The sequence below is a fragment of the Magnolia sinica genome, chromosome 16, assembly GCF_029962835.1.
Source record: "Magnolia sinica isolate HGM2019 chromosome 16, MsV1, whole genome shotgun sequence".
Taxonomy (NCBI): Eukaryota; Viridiplantae; Streptophyta; class Magnoliopsida; order Magnoliales; family Magnoliaceae; genus Magnolia; species Magnolia sinica.
In genome coordinates, this window is record NC_080588.1 from 73,652,550 (window position 1) to 73,669,080 (window position 16,531).

The 16,531-nt window shown below is 38.9% G+C and overlaps 1 protein-coding gene across 2 annotated transcripts; it reads right to left on the reverse strand.

The window, feature by feature from the left end:
• Positions 1-10,198, reverse strand: LOC131229903 (uncharacterized protein At1g01500-like). 2 transcript variants are annotated; one of them, XM_058225978.1, is made up of 4 exons: positions 9,982-10,198; positions 9,627-9,709; positions 8,591-9,409; positions 1-492 (listed from the first exon to the last, which is right to left on the reverse strand). In XM_058225978.1, the coding sequence occupies exons 3-4, from the start codon at positions 9,284-9,286 to the stop codon at positions 259-261; spliced, it is 930 nt and encodes a 309-aa protein (XP_058081961.1). In that variant the 5' UTR covers positions 9,287-9,409; positions 9,627-9,709; positions 9,982-10,198; the 3' UTR covers positions 1-258. The 2 variants fall into 2 exon arrangements, with proteins under 2 accessions (XP_058081961.1, XP_058081960.1); XM_058225977.1 differs by lacking the exon at positions 9,627-9,709.
• Between the last annotated feature and the right edge of the window lie 6,333 nt (positions 10,199-16,531).

Here is a 16,531-nt window from a genome sequence, read left to right on the forward strand (position 1 = left end):
TTAAAAGACAAGAACTTCTAACACCCATCAAATTGATATACATCTCTCGCCATTGACAAAACTTCACTTCCACAGTACAAATTTCATAAACATACAAAAAAGAGAGGACTGTGTCAGCTACATCAAGAAAATTTCAGACTCCTGAACATCTCACAAACAGGAATATCTCAACAAACAACACTAAGTTAGATGTGTCTTATGGACAACAGAAGCAGACACAATGCAATGAAGATGGTTATTGACTTTTGGGATCCAGGATTATGGTAGTCGCCTCTTGAAGTTCCGGGTGGTTGCCTGATATGTACGGACTAGCAAACCAACTCCTATTCCAATGCCCACACAAATGCCAAGGCCAATCCCAACGCCTACCCTCACGCCAGCATTGAACCATGAGAGCTCCCCATCCTCACCTTCTATGTACTCCCCCCTCGAGTAGAGACTGTGATAGTCATCATCGTCGTTCTCCTGTTTGTAGTCCTGGAAATTGGATAACTGCAAACAAACCAGAGAAAATGGAGCAGCATGCTCAGTCCCATGAAAAGCAAGTTTAAGACTGAAGAAAGGAAGATGAAATGCATGAAAATAAAGGGATATAATCTTACTGGTTCCTGCTAATTCTCTAATGCCATACTTGGATACCATGGATGCCATGCCAAACAGTGGGAAAGGAAAAGGTGTCTTCTTTGATGTGGCAAGTTGTGTTTTTCGGATGGCGAAGGAAAAGGTGGATTCCAGAGTAATCATTACACTTTTCCATTTGAAATCTTGGCATAAGAAACTAAGTGACTTTTGCAGGAGGAATATTAGATTTACACTTGCTAGAACGGAATCCATGTTTAAATAGTGCTCATGGAAATCACCATTGAATAATTATGTTTTTTTTCCCTTCCCTAAAGAAAAGAACTGAAACAACCTAGCAAGTTCAAATAAATTGATAACATATGGCCATCAAAAGAATAGGGATAAGAGTTTACTATAGATCCATTCTTTTCTCCAAAGTTTACATTTCATGGAATCCACATGTATCACAATATTCTCAGTTTGAGTTTTCCCATCTGCCTGCACTAGAATGAAAACAACACCTGATATGCAGATAAAACAGGTGATAACACTAATTGCCAAAAAGCTGAAGACATGGTTGAGAAATATGTAATTTTGGGTAAACAAATGATAACAACTATGATATTCGGTGCTCAAAATTTCAATGCCAGATGGAAATCTGGACTGAGCTAACCAGTATGTATCAAAACATATGGATTTGGGTAGCATGATTGCGGACTTGATTCTATTATTCAAAGAGTGCTCTTGAACATTGACATAATCAGTCTTCTAGGGCATACATACAAATGAGATGCATCTCAATCTGACCCATACTCAAATCTCCAACTTAACGAAAGAAGCCTATAAACCTCTGACTACACTCAGATCACAACACTAACAGCACATCTAATCTGCCTGCGGGATGCTCTCTTCATGCCAACTACAAATCTCATCACTGTTAAGAGAAGAACCACAACTGATGGAGCCTGGTGCATGGACTAACATCCAAAGTGCCAACCTCTTGGTGCAAAACCACCAAAACACCACTGCTTTTCAAAATACAACAAGAAAGGCCTCTACTTTCAAGAAGACAAATACACTCTGCATAGCTAGATGTTAATTCACCTTATCCTGAATGTCTAATAGAGGTAAGCTAGTGACCATCTGTATCAAAATTCACATCTGACAGAATCGTGACATGGAGAGGAAGCAAGAATGGGCACTATAATCAAATTTCCTCCTCAAATTGAAGAACAATTCTGTAGAGAAAGCATGAGTTGAGTGATGCAGGACTATCTGATAATAGAAAGAAGGGTCTGAAGGCAGATTCCATTGCTGGCCAATTGAAGATCATGGCAATCCAAGGGTTCCAATTAAAGATCTGGGCCAAACCAAGGGTCCAATTGGACTGTGGGGCCCACAGATCCGAATGGATGACCAAAAGAATGATTTGATTGGAGAATGGGGCCCACAACAGAATGCCTTTCTTAGTGTTTATACACAAACCATATATGTATAAATTGGCTATACCACCCAAAGTATCCCTGCAGTTGCGCCTATAGGAGGTTGAGTAATATTTGGATTTTTTGCTTCTTAGTTTCCTTTTAAATATATATATATATATATATATATATATATATATATCTTTTCTCATTGATTGTGCCTTTTAGGTGCCTTCTCAATAAATTGATTAGTTAATCCTCGATTTTTATTTTTATTTTTAAAAAGGACATTGGATGAGTTTTGAGTAAGGAGGTCTATGTGGAACAAAACGATTTAATTAGAGGTTTCTTTTTATTTGGATTACTATAAAGGAGGCCAAACACACACACATATGAGGCACACAGAGGCATGATATGATACAAGACAATTCAATTGATTGAAAAAGGTTTTCTTTGTTTCCTGTGATTGAAAAAAGGAAAACTCTACAAATGAGACTCTCCTTGATCACTAATGATTAGAACCCTCCAGTGAGCAACTTGTGGCGAAACTCCACTTTCCACCCCCAGTTATTCCTGTCCCCGTAACTTCTTTTTATTTATTTATTTATTATTATTTTTAAATCTCATTTCTGGCCTCCCTATTGTCCTACATGTGGATTAATTAGATTTGAAGACACCTAAGGTGGAACTTTGCACTCATAATTGGTACATATCTAATTTTTAACTGAACTCAATTACATCTTGGTTGTCCCATCATTGGGCTTCATGCTCTGCTTGTTATGACCAAGTGCTGAAATATCAAATCATGTATTTCCATCCCAGCTAACCTGACAATGGCAAAGAAGAGAAACAGGGCAGCTGAATGAATGAGTACAGATGACAAAACAGACAAAAATAATGTGAACAACTTGTTCCCATTCTATGCATTATATGCCAGAAGAAGAACCCCTCAAACCCATAATTGGTTATGCCTGTAAGTATCCTATCCATTGGGAGACAATGCTTGTTATTCTTATTAAAATTCCGACATTTATGGGATAATGATGAGTATGATTTAAAGGGGATTTGGCAATATGATGTAACCAGCCATTTTAATGCAAAATAAGAAATCATGCATCCATAAATACTTCAATATTGAAGGGAAATGCTTGTCAAGTTCTCTAAAGTCTACGCAAATCAAACTCCTATCATTTTTGTTAAGAGTTATTGAGGACAGCCAATAGCTCATGCTAACTCTGAATATGATACCAGTGTCAAGCATTCGTTGAACCTCCCTTTCCCCTCGTTTACACACTACGAGTTGTCTCATGCCATAAATTAACCCAGACCGTTCCACCATGTGTGGAGTCAGTGGTTGTTGCCCCGTTGCTAGATCAAAGGGGCTGTGCCCAGACGCCTCACTCCACTGCGCATTCAGACCTATCACCTGCCTCAGCAGGGATGATGGACTACCCCACTCCAACCACTTTGATGGATGCCTTACTTGACTCGGATTGAGGGACTGCCGTTCTTCTCCAACCCATTCATTGTCCCATTCATCCATCCGTTTGCTTCAATTGAAGAGGAGGAACTAGCTCTTATCACCCAACATTACCCACATGTCAACTGTTGCCGAGTAGCTTTTGGCCCTTATCCTGTTGGCAAATGAGGCAAGTCTTCACATATTCTTCAAAATCATCCTGGGGGGCTCAAAACCAAGGAGAGGAAGCACTGAAGGCACAGAGGTAGGGAGGAGACACGTCTTGCAAAGGGGGAGGGAAGGACGGAACAAGGGGGGAAGGAGGAGGATCCAGGGACGGGGTAACAAAAGGGGGGGCCGAAGAAAACTTGGATGTCGGGCCAGCAGAGGGAACAAAACCGAGAAGCTTTTCCTTAAAAGGACATCTTTACAGCCTGAGAGGTAATGATACTCTGCGAAACAGGGGGGATGAAAGAACTCGAGGAGGTGAAAGGAAATGGACCCTGGGATGAGACCGCACGAAGGTTGTTGTATCTGATCATCCGAGATATTCCTCCAGTCTCGACAAGACCATTCTTCAGGCCAAAATGAGCTACTTTCACCTTAATCTCCTTTCCATAAAAAAACCTTCCCTTTGAGACCTTCCACCGCCCTAAGCAACTCCTCATCAGAGTTCATCTGAACGAAAGCGAAACCTCTAATCACAGAGAAACCCTTAACCCTCAGAATGACTACTTCCCTGACAACATTGAATCTTCCAAACACTCTGGAAATGGATGTTCATCCAATCTTGTGGAAAGTTTTTGACAATTAGGGCTGGTAAGCTTCGCAAGGGGTGGATGGGAGTAAGCTTACTTCTAAGAGTACCTCTTTTGGAAGGGCCAACTCTAATCCAACCACCTACCCCATTGGACCTTTCAATATCCCATAGCTCGATCTCCTTATGCCAGTCTGGCTCTAAAGCATGTGAGGTCATACTTGCAAAGGAAGACATGATAATTTGCATACGCTACACGCTACGTAGCTCACATTACAAGTTATTTTTCAGTACAACATTAAAATCAACAATGATTTCTTACTTTTTTTTATTCGGTACAACATTAAAAACAACAATTATTTCTTACTTTTTATTATTATTATTTTTTATAATTCAGTACAACATTAAAATCAACAATGATTTCTTACATTTTTTCTATTTTCAATAAAAATTAGTTAATCTTCTCAATTCTTTTAGTAAAAATAAGTAATAGTATTAATCAGTTTTGTTGTTCTTTCTTTACCTTTATACTCAATGATTACCCTTTCCTATTACTTTAGGTTGTGTTTGGTTGCACCAAACAGCATGAAATTTTGTGAAAATTCATTATTAATCATTCTAATTTAGTGAATATCATGAAATTGGTGCAACCAAGTGCAACCTTGAAAAAAATATAAAGTAGCATATAACTTACGCTACACGTTATGTTGCTTACGCCTCACGCCTCAAAGGGGTAAAAGCTATGCCACACACTATTCGCTATTTAAAACATTGGTACCATCTACAGATGGGCCCATAATATCAAGCATTTGAATTCTTGAACCATGGGTCCACAAGTACAAAATGAAAATCCAAAAGGTACTCTACAAACTTTTGGCCCAAGCATTGTATATGTGTCTTTATGAAAGACTTCTCACGACAAACTCTATGAAGAGAAAAATTATGGGTCAAGGTAACAGCCTAGGTTCACTATCTTTACATTCACATAAAGGAATCCTGCTTATCAGGAACTTCGGAGAATACATGTCTGAATTCTCTACTCCAAGTCTTCAACTAATAATGATTAGCCTCTTGCAAGTTTTGATCACCCTGTCATATCCCAAAATCATGTAAATCCATCCATAACAGTTCCACAAATTTCCAAGTGGTAACTAAACATGATTCCAGCCACAGGAACCCTTGCATATTTGTGTATGCGATTCTTTGAAGAATCTAGTTTACTTGGGGCCCATTTGGATGTCAACCCTCAACCACTTCTCTGGCCCATTTGAAAGAGTGCACTCTAGCTAACTTCATTGTCATGATTGCCTTGCCTGAAATAAAAGACCATGTCTAAAAAGGAATGATTTCACTCATTTCCCAGAAACTCGTTTTTTTTTTTTTTTTTTTTTTTTAAGAAAAAAAAAAAAGAAGATACAAGCAAAAAATTGTTTCCTTGGACAGTGTTGCAACACCTTGCTGCACACATACCAATGTGGCAATTGCCAGTGTCTCTAAACCTTTCATGAGGTGTTCCCTGCCATTATTACTCCATGTTGAGAAAAACAGGGTGTTTAATTCACCAGATTGGCCACAAATGTATGAACCACCTGGGCTATTGCCATTTTTTCTGATGAGAAAAGAGTGATTTGAAAAAGGTCTTGTACAACTGTCTGCTGGTAGCTTCATGAAATGGAATGAAAGAAATCGTTTGAGGGTGACATTCAAACAAGGCCTTAGGGAATAAATCAACAAGTCAAAATGGAGTTAGATAGGAGCATGGCTGGAGAACCACTTGAAGAGGATTGCCTCTAGTAGGGACACAATGTGAAAAAAAAAACCTTCAATTGGAGGAAGCCAAGGAAGAGATAAAAGATACCAAGAGCTGATCAATGCAGAAAAAATCAATCATGAACAGGTTATCATGAGTGGCAACATGAAGAAAACAATATTCATCTGCTTGATGAAGGTTCTACTGAGAGGCAATGGGGAATGCACTACATAGAAGGGGTCCCATTTAAAGAGGATGGGCTTGAGTAGGACACAATGTGGGTAAGTATTTAAAAAATAATAATAATAATAATAATAATAGTAATAATAATAAAAAACCTTCTATTGAATGAAGCAAAGGAGAAGGCAAAAGATGTCACGAGCAGATTCAACACAGCAATATCAACAATGAACAGGTTATCATCAGTATCAAAATGAAGAAAACGATATTCATGTTGGCACATGTGTGTGTGCACACAAGTGTTGCCACATGGACCTATTGTAGCTGAATGAGTCTCCAGCACCAACTGGTTGTGCGGGAGAACGGACGAATAGAGGCCAGTTTCTCTGGTGGCAAGAGGCATAAAACCTCAATGACAAAGTATCCTATTCGGATATACATATAGCAATATCCTGATACAAGGAGATTAACAACAAAAAGGAGCGTTTGTGTAAAACTCTAATTACTGGCTTGATAGTAAAAACCATGTGCCCCGGCGATCCAGTGCCCAACGGCGACCCAGTGCCCAACGACAATCAGTCTCTTTCGACCGTTGATCTTCGACCAACTTCCTTTGATCCTCAACGATCTTCAATTCACTGTCTGGTGAAAGTCCTTTTATTATTATTATTATTATTTTATGAAGGATACTGTCTGGTGAAAGTACTGATGAGGGCATTGAGAGGAAATCGGGAATGCAGTGCCATGGAAGAGGCAATTCAAAATAAAGGCAAATTGATCCAAAGCTGATAAAAAGAATATCTGAGATGAGGCATTGACAAAACCATCTGGACTGGCGGCCAGAAAAGTGTCCCAAGACAAGTTAATTTCAATGCTAATATATCTAATATAGATACACAAGGAAATCAGTAGCAGCTAAAGTTGCTGCAAGAGGCTGAAAATTAATCCATGTGGCAAGATACAAGTACTAATGACTAAGATTTCAAATTATAAGTTGCATGGAAATATTGAAGGATAAGGTCAACAGTTTGCAGCTTGAGGGACATCAGCGGATAGGAATTTATCTGTATGCCAAAAATATAAGAATTAAAAATACAGCACATTCAGATTTCCAGTTTATAGAACCAGGACCATGTCTCGATGATCCAAACTGTTGGTATGAGGGATATCACAGTGGATGGCCCATTTACCAAAAATCCGAAGATTGGAAGATCCTAGCTGTAGAATAGTTATTCAGTTGAATGTGAATTGTTGTTATATTTCCTTCCTAGCTGTCTATGTGTTGAGCCACCAATTGCAGAGTCAGGAATTTTCCATCTAGTTGATTTTCGTGCATGGCCCAATTCACAATGGCACTCATGATGTTGATTGTTTGGATGACAGAAACCATGGGCCCCACTTGTACAACCTGAAAGCCTGAAACTGTATAAACATTTTCCTGAGAATTGTATAATTCCTCTTATCAGAGTTAAGCACCCTCAGACTCCATCAAAAGGTAACAGATGTTATTACCTCAGCTTATCTTCTTTTTTTCTCTTTTTGGGAATGCAATTTATTTTTTTGTGATTATTTTTCCTGCTGAAATCTAGATACATTCGCTCTGAGGAGGCTATAAACCCGAAAAGTGAAGCACTAGGAAAGAAGCCATGCAGTTTCTAGTGGAGAGGCATTATACCCAAGTTTCAGTTTGTATAATTGGAGGCCGAGGTTCAGTGATCCAGATTGTTGGCCTGTTGGGACCCAAGACAGATGGATCATGCGCCAAAAACTTCTCAACAGGACAATCCTAAACTCTCAATTTGTGACCTGCAAAGAGAAATACAGAAACAGTGCACATTCAAGTGAAAAGGGCCCAAGATAGGTGGCTGGATCTACCTATCTCAGAGATCCTTTAGGGCATGGTCCAACCCCAGTGTTCTGCATCAGACCAATGGTATGGATCACTAAAACATGGGCCCCACTCATGCAAACTGAAAAGGAGAGTATACTCTACATATTGCCGATCAAGGAAATATAATTCCTCTCTGGTAGAAACATAGGAACCAATTCATAGAAAATAATATTATATTGCATCTCCTTGAAATATGTGCCATTGCCAAATGCCCATGCTCCTATCCAAGAAACATAAGATTCCACTGCCAGTCTAGCAGAGCATCTAATGCACAATAAGAAATTAATTTTCTTTAATAAACATAAGCTTGTCCAAAGATAAGGAAACATTTGGGCAGCCCTACAGAGAATGTCAATGCATGGTAAATACAGAACGAAAGTGGCAGATAAACCACACTGCACTCAGCAAACTGAGTAATTCACAACCCAGTGCGGACCAAGATGAGAAAATTAATGTAGTGGAATGCACTATGCATGTCTGAAAGAAAACCTTTAAATTTCAAATAGATTTTTTTAAAAAATAAAAAATTAAAAAAAATTAAAAAAATTTAATGAAGATTGTTACCAAGTACCTGCAAGGCAAGCTCAGATGGTACCTCTGTCTTGCTTTCAGTTGTCTCATACTCCGGAATCGAATCCAACATCCCCCTCCTTGTGTGCTTCTTCCGAAAACTGAGCTGAAGAGTCTTGGTCAAGATGATAGGAGTGCCCGAGAAACAACCTGCAATGTAAACCTCCACAGTCGGCAGTAGAGATTCAGAACCCATATACTGTTTTCCCCTCGGGAAGCCTGTGCCAGCGGTCACCTCTGATTGGCAATTCACGGTCCACTGCTTGCTGTGGTTTTTCGACTCCCCTATGAAACCGTTACTGTTAGACGTCTCCAAGACTCCCGAGAGCAACAGATCATCTCTATCATAGACCTCAAATTTCACACTCCCTGTCGTCCTTATATTATCTGTGCTCACGAATGTGGCTTCTTCAGATTTCTTATCGACCCTATCCCTTCTTAGCAGCAAAGAAACACCTTCAGAGTACATGCTGCTTCTTGTTCCATTCACTTCAAGGAGGGTGTCAGGGCTAAGAGGGATATGATTGAGAGTGAGATACTCTGGGGTGAATTCATCGACCTCACAATTGCTAACTCTCACATAGAAAACCCTCAGATCGAACCAAGGTGATAACTTGGGTTGGTAATTAGAGTGCCAAATAATCTTCCGGCTAGGATCGGCCGATTCATCAACACTCACAGGATCATAACACTCCATAGTTGGAGTAAAGTCCTCTTGACCGAAATCTTCTTACATCAATACGGATGATGAATTGAAAAACACCATACAACTTAAAATCAAATGCGAATAAGAGCCCAGAAGAGTATGGAGTTGAGAATCCTGAAAAATAAATAGAATATAGAAAACATTAGGAAAACATATTCTTATCAGGAAAAAAACAAAACAAAACAAAACAAACTCCGTAAGAAGAGGAAACAGACAATCAAAGCCAAATATACGAAGAAGAGGTTAACAGAAATAAAGAACAAAGACAGAAAGAGAAAACCCAAAAAGGAAAAGAAATAAAGAAGAGAGACAGAAAGAGAACAAAACCCACAAATGAAGGGAAAGAAAACAGTCCAGACGAAAGAGGGCTGGAGCTGCACAAACCCTTCCTTTTTTCTTTCCATCTTTCCTGGACTATCAAAGATTATATATATATATATATATATATATATATATATATATATATATATATATATATATATATATATATATATAAAACCCAATATTATCAGGCAATCCTAACCAAAGAAGAGGGAAATTAAAAACAAAAAATCCCATTTCAAGAATAGAAACCTAACACCACCACGAGCTAAGGAAAAAGTCTGGAGAAATAAGACAAATCCACCTACAAATTCTTCAAGGAAAAAGAAGAAGAAAAGATTTCACCATAATTGAAAGAGACTAACCTCAAGCATAATCCATTAACAAATGCGTCGATCAATCGATCAATAGAAATGGATCCAAATCAAAGAGCTGATGGATTCTCAAATCGCTATCACCACCCAAACAGAGATATTGTTTGTGGCTGAGGAAAGATGAAACAAGCAAAATTAAAAACAACCCAATTCCTGAAATTCAATAAATAAACAAATAAAGGGAATGGAAAAAGAAAAAAAGAATGATGGAGGGGGTTGATTTTTTTGGTTAATTTATTTAAAAATAGGGGGATCTTATCCAGAAAAATGACGTTCACGAGGTCTCTGTCTCTGATAGGGATACGAGGCTGTTTTGGGATTTTGAGTATGGGTAGGGTTACCAAGGGTGCGCAGGATAAACCTTCTAGAAGGTGCGCACGTTTAAAGAATGGAGAACCACCATGGCCACGTCTCTCGACTCTCATTCTCGGCTGTTTTTTCGGGTACCCGTGTAATAGCTGTTATTTACCGGTACTGGTCTTCCAGGACGGAGCGCTTTAGGTTTTACCCGGGTAACACTATATTTGGTGTATTCCTGATTTGGGCACACCTAGATGTATGCGTTGCTTATAAACGCCTTCTATCATGCCTTTTCAACACATTCTATAGCGTGGTCCAAGAGCCAAGAAGCATATCCAAATCCCAAGTTAACCACATAAAATATTGGTTATTAAACTCCTACCATTAAAATCCTCTTAATACTGATGGTAATATTTATTTACACGACCTGGATGAAATGAAAATATACATATCAGCTTGACTCAAAGCTTTGGGCCTCCCAAAAGCTTTTAGACATCCCTTCAAATTGTTGTACCATATCTCTGACTGTCCTTTGAAGATTCAATTTAGAAAGGCCATGTGTTATGACATGGAAAATATATGGTATAGGCTATGGCTGAGAAGTCCAAGATGCGGAGAGTGGTAAAGCGTAAAGAGGGGTATAGCTGAGAAGGTGGAAGCAAGTGAGTGGAAAAGAATGGTTGGATGCGAACAAATAGAAAGATCTAGAAGGCCAACATGGCAACGATTCAACCATCATAACTGACGAAGTAAAGAAAATGAAACATTTTAAGAAAACCCACAACATAAATTTATAAATATCAGAGGAAATCAGCAGAGCAAGATGTCTCATACTAATCTAACAAATCAATCAAATTATCTTTCAATTATTGTACAATTTATCTTTCCTTACCATAGCTTAGCTTTTCCTTAGGAGTAGTTGTAATTATTAGTTCTAGCATGCACGCACACACCATACGTGACCGAAACCAAACCAAGTGTCCAATAATTTTTAGCACACCCGATGGGACAAACTAGTTGATTGTAAGAGAAAGAGCTAGTTTATTTATTTAGTTATCATTATGTTGCAAAACATATGTCAAAGTGGTGGTCACATTACTTATACCACTCATGAACCTTCACTGGTCACATTACTTATACCACTCATGAACCTTCACTGGTTGAGGAGGAATTGGAAGTACAACCAGCACCTAATCTATTGTCGAACCCAACACATAGTCTTTCAAACTTAGATAGGGCATCTTCATCTTGGACTGATCCTCTTGAGATAATGATGGCTGGACTATGTGATATGCAAACGAGGAATCAGCAATCAGCATATTACAGAGCAATTATGAGCTCAGACCAAGCAGTCACAAATTAAGGTTGAAACTTTTAATAAATGAATGAAGAACTAGGACGAAAGTCTGAATAAGATGTTTTCTGAAAGAGCATCTACCGTGCCTTAGCAAAATGTGCCTCAACTAACTATTAATATTAGTTTTGTCAGAAATCTGGCGCCGACACTGCAGCTACCTCTTCCACAACATAATATTCATTCAGCTCCATTCTAGGAAATAAGGAAAGCTCCGATGCCTGTTGAGTTTAGGCAACTTGAACGGGAGGTTAGGAAAGTCTTTCCTGAAGGAGAAAATTAAAGTGTACCTGAGGGGTAGCCCTTCCCTGGGAATCCATCGTATCATGGAAGATAAAACCAGGTTCATTTAAAACCGCCACTACTGGTTGAACCACACAATCTAGATTGTGGTCGAATCATGCAACTGGTCTAAGAAATAGCAGGCCAAATTCTCGACCGTACTACTACCTCGATCTACTATAAGCATTTATCTAAAATGGATTGCTCAACAATGTCTATTATTGCGACCAACTTTGACGTTCTTCGACCAAGACAGCTAAGCTTGACCAAAATGGTTGAATTTAATGTTTTTCAACTAAGACGGCCGAGTTCGACCAAGACGGTTGAATTCGATGTTTTTAACCAGGATAGCCAAGTTCGAACAAGACGACCGAATTAGATATTTTTCGACCAAGAAGCTCGAATTTGATGTTTTTCGACTAAGATGGCCAAATTTGATATTTTTCAATTGAAATGGATAAGTCGATCAAGATGGTCGAATTTAATATTTTTACCCAGTCAAGTAGTCGTATTTATTTTACGAAACGACGAACCAACATCGCTTTCACATTTTCAACCGAATACGATGCAAAGTGGGGAGCAATATTGTACCATATTTCTGACCATTCCTGGAAGATTTAATTGGAGAAGTACACGTGTCATGTCATGGGAAATATATAGCATGGGGCATATCCAAGAAGCCCAAGATGATAAAGCAGTCAAGAAGAAAGAGGGGTGCGGCTGAGAAGCAGGTGGAAAGCAATCAAGTAGAAAATAAGGGTTAAATGAATACGAAGAGACAAAGATCTGGAAGGCCAACGTGACAACGATTTAGCTATTATAACCGATAAAGTAAAGAAGATGAAACGTTTGAAGAGAAGCTGCAACAAATATCTATAAATAGTGGAGGAAATCGACAGAACAAGACGTCTCATACTAATTCAACAAATCAATTAAATTATCTTTTAATTATTTTATAATTTATCTTTTCTTATCATAGCTTAGCTCTTTCTTGGGGGTATTTGTAATTAATTAGTTGTAATTAAAGTCTATGCTTTTACATTAGATTATATCCGTTTTCAATATAAAATAGTTCTTTATTTAGAGAGGTTTCTTGCAGTTGTGTCTTGATACACCATAAGTATTTTACTTTTGATTAATCATTACTGAGCAGTAAAAAAGTCCTTTCATACGGAAGGCAAAATATAACTCATCTTTGAAGGAAGAACTCCACCCTCATACTATCGTATGATGGCTATCTAAAACAATTTGCGAATGGCTGAATAGGTGACCAATCTGCTCAGATTTCGGTCATATACGATCACAGTCATTGTATCTGCATATATCAACACTTGGGGTCAAGTTGTTTGGTTGGAATTGAGCTGCACAATTGATTCTAGCATACTAACACACACCACACGTGGCCAAAACCAAAATTAGTGTATAACAAAAGTAGTTAGTAAAGACTAACCGACAGTAAATATATACACCACACGTCAAGGCGATGAACTGAGTTCGAGTGAGGCTTATTGGGTCCGTTTTAATATATTACGCGGCTTTCCATTTCTCCGAAGGTGAAGTTGTTAGAATGTTAGAATTATAAGAGTTTCTTGTATACAACGGAGAATAGAAGAAAACAATAACAAAATGATCAGATCTATCGGGTTCAAGGCTCGACTTGAACAGTCGATTTCTCAAGACAAATTTGCTGCCATTTTTCTAGAATTTCCAGCAAGTGCAAACGAAGGAAATCTGCAAATTGTCTTCATGATACAATGAACTCTTAATCCGATTTTCAACACGAAAATTTGCACATTTAAGTGTTGAACAGATCTCTAGTTTTGACACCGATATGCCTGAAGACGTTCAGAAAAAATTCAGCAAGAGATCAGATCGAGAGTAATTACACAGAAGATGATATAATCTCAATGATTAAGAGTATTATCTTCTGGATTATAGTATCCAGGATTTATATTAATTAAAAGGTTATGGATTTCTTCCTGAAGAGGTGCTAAAGTACCTCTTCACGAAATCCATACCCATTCACAGCAAATAATTGCCTTCCATGAAAGGACATGACTCTTTGTCCTATGGCAGTTATTTCTTACCCATTCAGACAGAAGCAGTTATCCAACAGGAAAAATTGTATCTACATAAGCGACACATGGCATAGGTGCCACATGTACAATTATGTCACAATTACTCTCAATTAGTAAAAAAGGTAATAAAACATCAGGATACCATGGCCCAAAAAATTGAACTGTGTGCCAAAAAGACTAAGGCTCTTATTGCTCCTTGCAAGGATGCGAAGTGCTAAGTGGGCCTAATAAAGCGCCCCTACAGCCCACGCCACGCGCGCGCGTGTCCTCGAGGAGATTTGAACCCTGGTTGTATAAGCAAAAACTCCTTCTCTTACCGACTGGCTATACACACTATTTATGAAAAGTTTAAATAATTAATATATTTATTTACTTTCTAAAAATAACTTTTATTTTTGAAATTTATTTTTATTCTAAAAAACACAACAGAAGTGTACGACACCACAAGAAGCAAGATGATAATGACGCCGGCCACATCCAAAACCGAACACCATAAGAAGGGTCCCCGTTTGGCTAGTGATGCTGCAACTAGCCAGTTGGCAGTGGTCCATGCTATGTGGACCTTACCATGATTATGTGTTTTTATCATTGCCGTCCTTCCAATTTTCCAGTTCATTTTAAGGTCAGGGGATTTAAATCTCAGGAGGACCACACCACTGGAAAACAGTAGTGATTGAAGGTCCACAATTAAAAACCTCTTAAGACACAAGCCCATTGTAATGTAATGTTTATTAGACGTCCAACCTGTTGGTTTAAGTCATGTATACCTAGATGAAATGAAAAATATATATATAAATATCAGTATGATCCAAAACACATATAGCAGTGACCACTGGCCATTGGCTAGTGGCAGGGTCACTAAGCCAAACATGATGGTGCCCATATAGCAGTGACCACTGGCCATTGATTTAGTGACAGGGTCACTATGCCAAACTCTCACCGCTGAAACCTTGTTATGTTTATTTGCCATCCAACCTGCTCCAAGGTCACCTGGATAACATAAATATTAACTTAAATCAAAACTTCTCTGGCTCTCATAAAGTTTTTAGTGGTGGGGCGTTCAATCCCCACCTTAGCCTTGGATGATCTACATATGATACGTCAAAATGGATGGACGACGTGGATAACATATGATCCCTGCATGATGCAATCTTTGTCAGGAGTGATTTTTGCCCACCATGATGTTTGTTTGTGAGAAATTCATTCCATCCATTCATTTCTTTTTTTCCCGATCATGACAGGACGTGCCTAAAAATGAGACAGGTCGTATGCAATTCTAGTGAACTGCGCAACAGGACAAAGTGAAAGATAGTAGGGAAATTACTAGTGTTGAAACCGCCTTGGGGTCTACTTATATGCCATCCATACCATTCATAAGCTCATTTCTACTGGGATGAACCCAAATCACAAAAATATTTGACTTGATCCAATACTACTGTGGCCTACTTGAGTTTGTGATTTTCTTCTTTTTTTAGGCCCATGTCCAAACAAGATTACGTTGCTTTTGCCTGGGCAATTGGCGTCCGTTTGTACACGTGGGCCATACCATGTAAAACACTTAAAAGCTGCAAGTCCAACCATTAAAAATGCAGTCCGCCGTGACGTGCATAGGCCATTCAGCTCCAGGATAAATGGATTCCCCAAAATTAGTCTACTGTGGGGCCCACCTTATGCCACCATGTGCTATGCTCACATAACGCAGATTGCATACTGATATTGCCAGTACCCACGTGGCTATTAGACAGTTCTCTATGGGCCAACTATGATGTTTTTTTTTTTTTTTTTTTAATCCATGCCATCCTTCTATATTGGATCATTATTTTATGGCATTAGCCCAAAAATGAGGCAGATCCAAAACTCAGGTGGACCACACCACAGGAAAACAGTCGTGATTGAACACCCACCATTAAAAACTTCCTAGGGCCATTGTAACGGTTATCTGCCATCACAAAGGCCTTCATCAGCCTGATCCAAAACTTTTGTGGCTCCGAACAAGTTTTTAATGGTGGACGTTCAATCACCACTGGTTCGTATGGTGCAGTCCGCCTGAGATTTGGATCTGATCTGCCTCATTTTGGGGGCTCGCGCCTGAAAATGAGCTGAGAAATGGATGGACGGCATTGATAAAAACACATGCATCATGGTGGGGCCCACAAAGCAACATCCGTATAGTAGCGACGTGGCTGCTGGCGATGTGAGTATGCAATCTGGCAGGCCTTGGTTCTTCCAAGTCATTCAATGTCGGGCCATCTAGGAAGTGAGGTGCTACCCAATGAACGACATCAATTAGCCAAAGTTACAAGTAATACTAATGACTAATGCAGCCACACACATAAATGCATTGGTTAAGTGGTTTTGATTCTTCATCGAGTCAAGTTGCCTCCGGTGAGTTTTGAATCGAGTCACCAAGTTTTAGAACAATGTACCACATTTCCCAGCACTTCAGCTCGAAATCTAACCGAGTCAACTTCACTCGGTAGAGTTCCAAGATGAGTCTGTGAGTTTTAGAACTATGGGCCATATGGTA

Excerpts from the sequence above, each read along its gene's own strand:
- LOC131229903 (XM_058225977.1), bottom strand. The coding sequence starts at position 9,286 with ATGGAGTGTTATGATCCTGTGAGTGTTGATGAATCGGCCGATCCTAGC. Across the intron at positions 493-8,590 it reads CATCTGAGCTTGCCTTGCAG|TTATCCAATTTCCAGGACTA; the intron begins GTACTTGGTAAC and ends GTTTGTTTGCAG.